The sequence below is a fragment of the Echinops telfairi genome, unplaced genomic scaffold (genome assembly GCF_000313985.2).
Source record: "Echinops telfairi isolate 266 unplaced genomic scaffold, ASM31398v2 ScPeMD7_22;HRSCAF=79, whole genome shotgun sequence".
In the NCBI taxonomy this organism is placed as follows: domain Eukaryota; kingdom Metazoa; phylum Chordata; class Mammalia; order Afrosoricida; family Tenrecidae; genus Echinops; species Echinops telfairi.
Genome location: NW_022103919.1, coordinates 1836025 through 1848667, shown reverse-complemented (window position 1 = coordinate 1848667; position 12643 = coordinate 1836025). Strand labels below are relative to the sequence as shown.

The 12643-nt window shown below is 42.1% G+C and overlaps 1 protein-coding gene and 1 non-coding gene across 2 annotated transcripts in view; both read right to left on the bottom strand.

Moving 5' to 3' along the window:
• The window catches only part of RALGPS1 (Ral GEF with PH domain and SH3 binding motif 1), a 353981-nt gene that overhangs the window by 290357 nt on the left and 50981 nt on the right, over nucleotides 1–12643 (bottom strand). The window contains exon 3 of the mRNA XM_045288509.1: nucleotides 4758–4865. Coding sequence (XP_045144444.1) covers nucleotides 4758–4865 — 108 coding nt within the window. The remainder of the gene's footprint in view (nucleotides 1–4757; nucleotides 4866–12643) is intronic.
• On the bottom strand, nucleotides 10221–10411 carry LOC115869159. The gene has a single exon (XR_004046025.1). It is a non-coding gene; the product is annotated as a U2 spliceosomal RNA (small nuclear RNA).

The window sequence follows — 12643 nt, the reverse complement described above, 5'->3', positions numbered from 1 at the left end:
AAGAAAGCTGATGGTGCCCGGCTATCAAAAGATATAGCATCTGGGGTCTTTAAGGCTTGAAGGTAAACAAGCTGCCATCTAGTTCAGAAGCAACAGAGCCCACAACAGTTCAGAAGCATGCCAGCCTGTTTGATCAAGAGGTGTCGATGGGATCAGGTATGAGGCATCAAAGAACAAAAAATTGTGAATGAGGGGGATGCAGATTGGAGAACCCAAAGCCTATCTGTAGGCAACTGAACATCCCCTTAGAGAAGTTCGCAGGGAGGAGACGAGCCAGTCAGGGTGCAGTGTAGCAATGATGAGACATACAACTTTCCTCTAGTTCTTAAATGCTTCCTTTCTCACCTCCCCCCACAATTATCATGATTCCAATTCTACCTTACAAAGCCAGCTAGACCAGAGGATGTACACTGGTACAGATAGGAACTGGAAACACAGGGAATCCAGGACAGATGATCACTTCAGGACCAGTGCTGAGAGTGGCGATACCAGGAGGGTGAAGGGAGGGTGAGGTAGAAAGGGGGATCCGATTACAAGGATCTACATATAACCTTCCCCTCCCTGGGCGACAGACAACAGAAAGGTGGGTGAAAAGAGATGTCAGACAGTGTTTAAGATATGACAAAATAATAATAATTTATAAATTATCAAGGGTTCATGAGGGAGAGGGGAGCGAGGAGGGAGGGGAAAAAATAAGGAGCTGATAACAAGGGCTCAAGTAGAAAGCAAATGTTTTGAGAATGATGATGGCAACAAACGTACAAATGTGCTTGACACAATGGATGTAGGTATGGATTGTGATAAGAGTTGTACGAGTCCCCAATAAAATGATTTTTTAAAAGAAAGAAGTCCAAACTGTACTGAAGGCACTGGTGAAAAGCTAGGCTCCAGGCATTGATGAAACAGCAATTGAGCTGTTTCCAACAAACAGATGCACCACTGGAAGCACTCCCTAGTCCAGGACACAAGAAATCTGGGAGTCAGCTATCTGGCTAATCAACTGGAAAGATTCATATTCATGATGCCTCCAAATAAAGGCAATCCAATAGAATGCAAAAATTATCAAACAAAATCATTAAAATCACACATCAGTAAAATTTTGAAGATAATTTAAAAATGCTAACAGCAGCCCATCAACAGGAACCTGTCAGAAAGTCTAGCAGGATTCAAAAGAGGACATGGAACTAGGGATAGTATTGGTGATGACAGATGGACCTTGGCTAAAAGCAGACAATGCCATAAAGAGATTATCTGTGATTTATGGACTATGCAGAAGCATTCAACCGTGGATCATAACAAACTATGGAGAAGACTGCAAAGAATGGGAATTCCAGGACACTTAAATGAGCTCATGTGGGACCTGTATATAGACAAAGAAGCAGTTGTTTAAATAGAACCAAGGGCATAATTCCTGGTTTAAAATCAGGAAAGGTATACATCACCATACTTATTCAATCTGAATGCTGAACAAATCATCCAAGAAGCTGGGCTATATCAACAAGTACGGTACCCAGCATCAGGACTGGAGAAGATCCATTAGCAGCATGCAATAGACAAAGGATACAATCTTGCTTGCTGAAAGTGAAGAGGAACTGAAGTACATTCTGATCAGGATCAAAGACTACAGCCTTCAGCATGTATTATACTTCAACATAAAGAAGACAAAAATCCTCACAATGACCAATAAGCGACATCATAATACATGAAAAAAAAGACGGAAGTTGCCAATTCCGTTTACTTAGATATACAATCAATACCCATGGAAGCAGCAATCCAGGAGTCAAACAGCATATTGCATTGGGCAAATCTCCGGCAACCAACCTCTGTGAAGATTTCAAAAGCAAAGATTTCACTTGGAGGACTAAGGAGTGTCTGATCCACGCCATGGTATTTCAATCTTCTCATATGCGTGTGAGAGCTGGACAATACATAAAGAAGGCCTGAAAGGAATGGATGCATTTCAGTTGTGGTGTTAGTGAAGAATGCCGAATATACCATGCACTGTCAGGAAACAAACACATTTTTAAAAAATAATTTTATTGAGGGCTCATATGACTCTTAACACAATCCATACATACATTCATCAATTGTATAAAGCACATTTGTACATTATTTACCCTCGTCATTCTCAAAACATTTGCTCTCCACGTAAGCCCCTGGAATCAGCTCCTCATTTTTCCCCCTCCCTCCCCGCTCTCCCCTTCCTCATGAACCCTTGATAATTTATAAATCACTATTTTGTCATAGCTTACACTGTCCAATGTCTCCCTTCACCCACTTTTCTGTTTATTTTGTAAGAAGTACAAAGAGAACGCTCCTGAGAGGAAGGGTGCTGAGACTTTGTCTTGTGTGCTTTGAGCCTGTTACCAGAGGTACCAGGCCCTAGAGAAGACATCAGGCTTGGAAAAGGGGAGGGTCAGCGAAAAAGAGGAAGGCTTCCAGTGAGAGGGCTGACACAGCGGCTTACAACAAAGGGTTCAAATACAACGGCAATTTTGAGAACAGTGTAGAAGCAGGCAGTGTCTCATCCTGCTGTGCACTAAGTTGCTATGAGTCAGAATTCTGTTGGCAGCATTTAACAATAATAGTGTTATAAGTGTAAACTATCTCGTTAATAATTTTATGTTGACTTCATATTGAAATCGTACTTTTAGATAAGCTCCGAGATAAATAGAATTATTAAAAGTCATTTCACCTTTTTATAATGTGGTAAGTAGACATTTTAAAATTAAATATGTGGCTGGGGTTATATTTTTATTGGATAGCACTGATCTACAGTGCCAAACAGCTATTGCATAAATGAGTAATGGTTCTCTCTGAGCACTAACTTGTTCTTCAGTAAAACCAAGTAATAATAATACTTAATTTATAAGGCTGTTATAGAAAGTAAACTAGACCATACATGTAAAATGCTCAGCACAAGACCTAGACATACTAAGTACTCAAAAATGAGAGCTGTTCTTATTATTACCTCCCAGTACTGGGTAATGGTTTCTAGACCTGGCTCTTCTAATATGTAACTATATGATCTGTGTAAGTAAAGCAATCTCTCAGATCTTAGTTTTCTTATCAGAAATTTGGTAACTGATACTCGTCCTGATTGAGTTGTTTTAAGAACTGAATTCACTTAGTCAACACAAATTTATTAAGCATCTAATATGAGCCAGACACTATTCTTGGCACTGGGAAAGAGCTATGAACAAATCAAATGAATTTTCTGTCCTCTAGGGAGGAGATACATTTTTTCAAATTATTACACATAGAATGTTAGGTAGTAATAAAAGTCATGAGGAGAAACAAAGCAAAGAAAGTGGACAGGTAATGATGGAGACGCTATTTTAGGTTGATGAAAATCTTCTCTTTGGATTGATATTTGATCAGGAACTGAACAGACATCTTGAGAGTCATTAAAACTGAAGCAAGAATAGGTTTAAGGTCCCTGAGGTAAAAGGATGCTCAGCGGGCCTGGGAAAGAAGAAGGCAGCCAGTGTAGCTGGAGAGTAAAATGGAGACACAAGAGAAGGTTTGACCAAACCATGGAGGGCCTTGGAGGCTTCAGGATAAACTCTGGATCTCATTCTAGAGCCAGTGGAGGGTTTTGAGTAGGTTTTTTAAAGGATCCCTCATGTGCACTGAAGGAGATGATGCAAGCGACAGGCTCAGTGTGGGAGCCAATGATGCAAGGCAACAAGATGGGGCTCAGCTAACTCCCAAGGCACCCTGGATGACTAAAACCCTCTTGCATGCAGGATGGCCGGGAAGATGTGGGCATGGGTAGAAAACACTTCCACAGTTTGGGAGAGGAGTTCCAAGACTCTGGGAAGGAAGGCCAAGGTCACCTTGTAGCCAATATACCTGTATTCCCTTATTTCAAATACCAATAGGGTCATCCATTGGTGGACAGGTTTTAGCAGAGCTTCCAAACTAAGATGGACTAGGAAGAAGGAAATGGCTAATAACTTCTGAAAGAAGTCACTGAAAATCTTATGAATAACAGTGGAATGAATAGTGTCTCACATAATGCCAGAAGATGTGCTCCTCAGGTTGGAAAGCCCTCGGGCGTGGTAGGGGGGTCAGTAAAAACGGCTGCAGCGATGGGCGTGAGTGTAGCAACGATGGTGAGGATGGCAAGACCGAGCAGTGTTTCCCTCGGCTGTGCACTGGATTGCTGAGCCACTGCAGCCTCAGCAGCATCTGCTGACAGCATCCCTCAAAGTGCAACCTCCTGCAAAACAGTCCGCCACGCGAGCAGTCAGGTGGCCAGAGCCACAGCAGCACCCTGGCTGCAGAGAAAACACGATTCCTTCCGAATCTAGCATTTTAAAGAAGTACCCACTGTTTACCGTGACAGAGAATGGCCATTGCACAAATGTAGAAAGTTCAAGTAAACAAAAAGACGAAACAATAAACTGCAATTACCTGGGATTCCACAATCAGAAATAACAGTAAATAATGTATTCAGCTATATATTTATGAATATGTAAAATATCAACTCTAGACCTCTTTACCCAAATATGTGTTATACATCTTCTTACAAACGCCATGTTCTCTACAATGTGTGCTGTGACCCACGCCTTTCACTAAGTACTCACACTGTGCACGTTCCCCAAGGTGAGGAGCGGTGAAGTGCTGCATGGTATTTCTCAATGATGTACCAGGCTTGCTTCTCTGGGCATCTGGGTAGTTTGTTACCTGAACAAGGAGCCCTTTACAGTGACCCCCCTCCAGCTCCCTGGCGTGGTGATGTCCATACTTACGGCAAACTCCTCGGGAGTCACTTTCAAGACATCGAAGACAACGGCATCATAGCTCTTGCTGGCATAGTCGCAGCTCTGGCCCTCCAGAGAGTCTGAGCTGCTGCTGCCCTGTGGGGGACAGGGGGACAGGGCACCAACTGAAAGGTCTGGCTTAGTCTCACTGACTCATACACCTCAGAACTGAGGATTCGAGAGGGACAGAATTGTACGATACAGTCTGATACTTGATCCCAGCGCTGAGCACTTTACATGCAACATCTCACTTCCCGTATATGCTCGAGTATAAACTGACCCGAATTTTTACCACAAAAACTGCATAAAACAAGTGCTGAAAAACTCTATCTATACACACGTATATACGGTAATTCTCATAACAAATTCTTGGAGGGCCCACCATTATTACTCCTATTTTACTAATAATGAAATAGAGGCAATGTAGTACACACACACACACACAATAGCCAGAATTTGAGCCTAGCTGTTTATTTATCTGATTGTGAAATGCATACTTCCAATCACTGCAACCCTTACATTTCCAGCTGGTGGGGTTTTTTGGGGGGGTTTTGGGGGGAGGGGGTGGCTAGGTAGTGGGGGGAATGTTACCACTCTTCCTTGGTATAGGCCTTCCTTGAATAGGCCTTGGTATCTTAGAAGGTCTGAAAAGATAATGTGTTACATTATGTTTTTTGTTTTTGTTTTGTTTGTTTTTTAATTCTAAGGTCAATTTTTATACATTGTTTTTAAAACATTACCTGGGTTCACCTTTTCTTCTCTACTTGAAGTCAGTATTAGAAATTATTGTAAAATGTAAAAACACATGTGGTGCATTTTATGTACGGGCAGTTTGGAATTCAAAGCCTGCTGGGAGATGAGGTGAGAGGAAATCAGTTGGCTTTAGAAACTGGCCTGGAAGTCCTATTTAGTACAGTTTTTGTGTTAAGGACATTGTAAATACCGCATGTAAGAATGGCTTTGCCATAAAAAAGCAAGGTAAAGTTTCCCGAATGAGGCTGGTTTCAAGAAACCCAACACGGTCAGGATCCCAGCAATGCTGACCATACCTTCTCTTCACTTTTTCTCACTTGATCAACTCTACTTCTGTGAACCAATGGTGCTTGCCGCCCAGACACTGTGCCCTGTGCATCAACGGCTGTGTTCCTCTCACTCATGCAGAGGGAGTTTGTGGTTTCCATTAACCTCAACATTTGGGGCTGGGATTTACAGAATATGCTTTTATTAATTCCTCTTTATTTCACTCTTTCCAAAAAGTCTATATCTGGAAAATTTTTGCAATCTTACTGGAAATGGGTGTGCTTTTAAGCCAGGAAGGGGAAACCAATAGTCAACAACTGAGACTGTGAGGTTAAAATGATGAGCCAGGACTTAAACCTGGATATTTCAGTCGGCCTGTGTCATTTACAGGTTTTACAAATGAGTTCACTATAAGTAGGCTTATGCGGTACATGTGAGGGGGTACCCCAACAAAACCGGAATTTCCCCCCCAAAGCTATGTATTCAAATATTTTTACAAAACAACCTTATCATCCTCAAAGTACTCTCCATTACACTTAATACATTTGTCAAATTTGTGCTTCCATTCTTGTATTGTTTTGTTTTGTTTTGAAATCATTTTATTAGGGCTTATACAACTCTTATCACAACCCATACATACATCAATTGTGTAAAGCACATTTGCACATTCATTGCCCTCATCATTCTCAAAACATTTGCTCTCCACTTCCCCTGGCATCAGCTCCTCATTTTTGCCCCCTCCCTCCCTGTGCTTCCATTCTTGAAAACATTTTTCAAACTCATCTATTTAGATGGCTTGGCAGCACCTCTCTCTTTTTTTTCCTTCACCCTTTCTTTGTCATCAAATCGCTGTCCTTTCATGTCCCTCTTCATTTGCAGAAACAAAAAGAAGTCACACGGAGTGGAGTCAGGTGAGTAAGGTATGTGGACAAGAGAGACATGCTGCTCTTTGCTGAAAACTGGTGCACTGAGACGGCCGTGGTAGCAGGAGCATTGTCGTGGTGGCAAAAACAGTCCTCCATTTGCCACAAATCAGGCCTTTTTTGTCGCACACCATTATGCAATCTTTTCAGAACCTCTAAATAGAAAGCTTGATTAACAGTCTGACCTGGTAGAATGAACTACAAATCCACTATCCCCCCTACATCATAAAAACAAATAAGCATTGTCTTGATCTTTGATTTCACTTGAGGAACTTTTGGGCAAGGTGACAATGGCATCTTCCACTGGCTTGACTGATGTTTGCTTTTAGAGTCCTAAGATTAGCATCATGTCTTCTGACCTTGGAAAAAACACCTGGGTCACTCTGGAACTGTTCTTTCAAAGCCCAGCATGGCTCCAGTCAACGCTCTTTTTGCTGGTCAGTCAGAACCCACAGCACAAATCTCACACTCATCCTTCTCATGGCCAAATCCTCCTTTAAAATTCACTGAGCTCCAAGATACTCCAGATGACTTCCCCATCTCGTCAATGGTCCGTCGGCAGTCTTCAAGCACAGGCACATGGATGTTGTTGACATTTTCATCCGTTCGGGAAGTTAAAGTCCAGAACGAGATTTGTCATCAATCAACATTTCACCTTTTTTTAAATGAGAAAACCACTTGTATACCTAATTTTTTGTAATAGCACTGTCCTTGTCCCATAGTGCTATCCTTGTAAGCCCTGTTCAACATCACAACAGTTTCTGTGGCATTTTTCCCAAGCACAGCAGTTCTCAACCTGTGGGTCTCGACCCCTTTGGGGGTTGAACGACCCTTTCACAGGAGTCACCTGATTCATAACAGTAGCAAAATGACAGTGATGAAGTAGCAACAAAAATAATGTTATGGTTGGGAGTGACCACAACATGAGGAACTGTATGAAAGGGTCACGGCATTGGGAAGGCTGAGAACCACTGTCCAAGCAGGAAACAAAATTTCAGCACTGCACACTGTTCTCCTACGTTGGCCATCACAAAAAACGAGGTTCAGTGAAACTGCTTTTATGAAAAAATTCACTGTGACCAGAGAGAACCTTCCCAGGGGGCACCACTGGGTGCACTTACTCAGAGCAAGGTGCTCCATGCTTACCCAACAGGAAAAATGCCCAGTGGAGCTTTTTCCATGTTTTTAGGGGGGTGCCCCCTCGCATAGTGGCTAAGAGCTCTGAAGTTAGACAAGGCTGGTCAGAAGGTTGCCTCCACACCAGTTGCTATCTGGCCTCAGGCAAATGGTTTCATTTTACTCTCAATCACCACCTGTAAGAGGGCTATATTAAATCCCATTTCCCAGCATTGCACTATGGGTTATATAAAATGAAGGGCTACAAGGCAACTAGAAGATGTTGATGCAAGAGGCCTAGTGTAGCTCAGGAAAGCTATTTAAAAGTTTTGCAGGTCTGTGTTGGAATAATCAACCATTTAATAACAAAGGGCAGCATTTTTCCAAGGGCAAAGTACAGAGGGCTAGGAAAGGAAGAGGGATGGACGCAAAAACCACAGGGAGGAAGAGGGATAAGTGAAGGCACATTGAGGGGCTGCACTGGTGAGAAGAAACAAAATGTGCATAACTGCTGATTGTAAAACGGTGGGCTGCTCCATAAACCTACACCTCTCCGAGAGAAAGCACTATGAGCTGAATAAGGTTGGCCACGATAGTGGGACAGGTGGAAAGTAAAAAGAAAGAGAGAAAAGAACTAGGAGGCTAAAGACATGTATAGAGGCACAAATATAGGCATGCACATTTGTAAATATATAAATATATTAATAAGGATATAGGTCTATGTACGTATATTTAAATGTTAAGTATTAAGGCAGCAGATGGGCATTGGGTCTCTACTCAAGTCCTCCCTCAACGCAAGAACACTTTGTTCTAAAAACCTGGCATTCTGTGGTGCTCACCTTCCCGGCATGATCACTAAACCCGAAATGGATGCATAGACAAATGTGATGAAGAAAGCTGATGGTGCCCAACTATTAAAAGATAAAGTATCTGAGGTCTTAAAGGCTTAAAGATAAAGTAGCTGAGGTCTTAAAGCCTTGAAGTTAAACAAGCGGCCATCTAGCAGAGAAGCAACAAGTCCACATGGAAGAAGCACATCAGCCTGTGTGATCACGAGGTGTCGATGGGATCAGGTAACAGGCATCAGAAGACCCCAAACAAACAAATATATTGATGCAAAGGATGGAAGTCAGAGAAGAGACCCAAAGCCCATCTGTTGACAACTGGGCATTCCCTCACAGAAGGGTCATAAGGAAGGAACGAGTCAGCCAGGGTGCAGCATAGCACCAACAGAACATACAACATTCCTCTAGTTCTTTAAAGCTTCCTGTCCCCCACTATCAAGACCAAAGTTCTACCTAACATATCCGGCTAGACCAGGACATATACAATGGTACACATAAGAGCTCTTGACATACAGAATCCAGGACAGATAAACCCCTCAGGAACAGTAATGTGAGTAGTGATACCATGGTGGGGGGGAGGGGAGGGGAGTGGGGAGAAGAGGGAGAAACAGGGAACAGTCTACAAGGATTGACGTATAACCCACCCCCCAAGGGACAAACAACAGAAACATGGGCGAAGGGAGACAGTGAACAATGTAAGATATGAAATTAATAATTTGTAATGTATCAGGGTTCCATGAGGGTGGAAGAGTGGGGGAGGGAGGGAAAAAGAGGAGCTGATATCAAGGGCTCAAGCAGAAAGAAAATGTTTTGAAAATGATGACAGCAACATATGCACAAATGAGTTTGATACAATTGATGTATGGATTGTTATAAGAGCTGTAAGAACCCTCAATAAAATGATTATTAAAAAAAAAACCCTTCACCTCATTCACAATAAAAAGACACACACACAGCCTACAAAGTTTAATAAAGGAATTAACAATAAACATGGTATGCCTGCATATGATTTATCAAAAATAAAATTTTCACAGGAGATAGGCCATTTTTCCCTTTCCTCAGAGAAAACTTTTGAAAAGAAATAAAAGACCAAGCTGAATGCCTTTACCTTCCCGTCTTCATACACTGGCCTGAGTAGAAGATGGTTTATAAATCATCCTACGCTTTGGGACCCACCTTTCAGGAAGCACGCTACTTACAGTCTGGGGCTGATTGTCTTTAGGGACAGTGTGTGATTAGAGACACCATCTGGAAAGTCAGAAAAGTGTGGCTTCAAATCTCCACCAGCCTCAGATGTGCCATGTCACTGGGGCCTATTCATTTAGCTCTCTATGGTTTTGTTTCCTCATCTATAAAATAGGGGGTAGGGACATAAAACAGTAGTACATGCTCATGGGGTTATTATCAGATTAAATGAAATGCTGCCTATGGAGCATGCAAGAAAAAAAAAGCCTGACATATCGTAAGCACTAAATAATAGAGTGTACATATGCAAATCCTTACAACCAGACCAATAAATAACATTGTTTTGTTTGTTCGTTTGTTTGTTTTGGTGCACCATTTCTGGAAGTACTGTAATATCAGGTTGATGTGTGGAGTGGACGGAGCAAGCTCCTGTTCCATCTCCCTGCTCCAAAAATCCATTTAATATATTGTCCTCAGATAGAGGACGTATCAGATATTAAACTGATAAGAACAGATACTACACTTGATCTTAGCCAAAAGGCCGAGAAGCAATTCAATAAATAACATTGTGTTAAGCATTTTACTTGGATCCACAATCGATGCCTACGGAAGCAGCTGCCCAGGAATCACACAATATACTGTGTTGGGCAAACCTCCCGTAAACGACCTCTGTAAAGTGTTCACAAAACAAAGGTACTGTTTTGAGAAGTAAGGTGCACCTGACTCAGGCCATGGTATTTTTCAATCGCTTCGTGGGTATTCGAAAGCTTGACAATGAATAAGGAAGGCCAAGAAGAACTGACGTCCCTGGATTTGGTGCTGTGGAGAACACTAAACACAGTAGCATGCACTGTGAGAAGAAAAACAACTACACCTGGGAAGACGTACAATGGGAATGCGCCTTACAAGCAAGGATGGGGAGGCTTTGTCTCACATACTATGGACATGCTATCAAGAAGGACAGCCCCTGGAGAAGGACATCGTCCTTGGAAAAGTAGAGGATCGCTGAAAAAGAGGAAGACCCTCTACAAGATAGACTGACACAGTGGCTAAGACGATGTGTTCAAACAATGATGACTGTGGAGATGACACAAGCCCAGACAGGATTTCCTTTGGCTGCACACAGGGTCACTATAAATTGGAACCAACGCAGCGGCACTTAACAACAGTAGCATATCTGTGAATGTGTTAGCCAGTCACCAAAATACACTTAGCACGTATCCATTCATTCATTCAACATATACTTATTAAGTAGCTACCTTTTATCAGACACACACACCTACATACTTATATAGAGAGTATAGATTTATACCCACATATGTATATTGTAGATATGTTTATATATAACCATACACATATACACGTATTCATTTATGCACATATATAATCACACAGACCAGACATGTAAGAAGGTTCACTCTAGAAGAGTATAAATTATAGATGGGAACACAAGTCCCATTCCTTTAGTTATTAAAGAGAGCCAATTCCTTAGGAAGTGTGGCAGTTACATAATCTCCTGTCAACTTGCAAAGGGGTGGAGTCTAGCCTGTCAATCAGGTCATAAATGAGGCCTCTGTGTGGCCATGGCCTTCTCCTGAGGATTCTGGGAACTCCTATCTTCCTCCCTGGAGGTGTGACACTCACTCTCTGCTTCATATTCCTGATGACAAGACACATGGAGCTACGCTAGAGCCCTAGAGTTGAAGGAGCCACGTGGAGACCAATGCCAGTGCTTAGATCCTTATACTGACACTGGACCCACAAGACTTTCCACCCACTAGCCTGAGATCTGCTGCATCCAGCATCATTGCATGTGTTGCGTGAGTCTGAGGAGGACTTTATAGATTGGTATCAGACATATGGTCTAATACCGGACTTAAGGACTTGATCTGGGGTAATGCCGGGCTTAAGGACTTGATCTGGACTGGGCTGGGATGTTTTCTCAATGTTCAATTGCTCTTGTTCTCTCACACAGGAAGGGAATTCTCGTTTTGTAACTTTCAGTAACATCCCACTGCACCTCCTCCATGCACACATATTCAATACAAGGGGCCTTGTCTAATCAAAACTTGCTTTAATACAGATGTAAGGAGTTTTGAGCAGCATCATTCAACTTAGCCACCCATAAGCTTGCTGTTGACAAGTGAGTGCTTACTCTAAGGGGCAGTTACGATGAAGACAAAACAGCAACTTCATTTAAACCTGTATTAGCATAAAACTGTCACTGCCGTCAAGTCAGTTCTGACTCACAGGGGTAAGTAAAAAAAGCATTGCTACAAAATCTTAGAAACCTTCATTAAGTAAAAATATCAGCATGTGAAGCTGTGGTTTCTCTTCATGTTCATCTAGGTCTGTATCCTTGTGCAGGCACTGCTTCCATCCCCCTCACCCTTCCCAAGAGCATCACACCATGTCGAAACCGCAGTCTGCCATGCTCCGGGGCCTCCATTTATATTCCTTTTCAATGGTTTTGTTTAGGTTTGGTTTGAGGAACAAAAGGGAAGTGTGAAGCAGCAAAAGCAGGGCTGTAAGGTACATGAGGTCAAGTTTCCCAATGGCATCCTCATAGGACAGCCCTGATACCTTCAAAGAGAGAGGAGGTACAATGCTGTGATATAAAACAAAAAAAATCATATTTCTGTGCTGGCCTTTTTCTCACCAATGACCAACACAGTCTTCAATTTTCTTCAAACTGCCTCATAGTAAGTTTTGTGGCTTGTACTCATCAAAAAAATTTATCGATATTACCCTTGAGGAAAGTAAAAGGAAATAAAGGACAGAACTA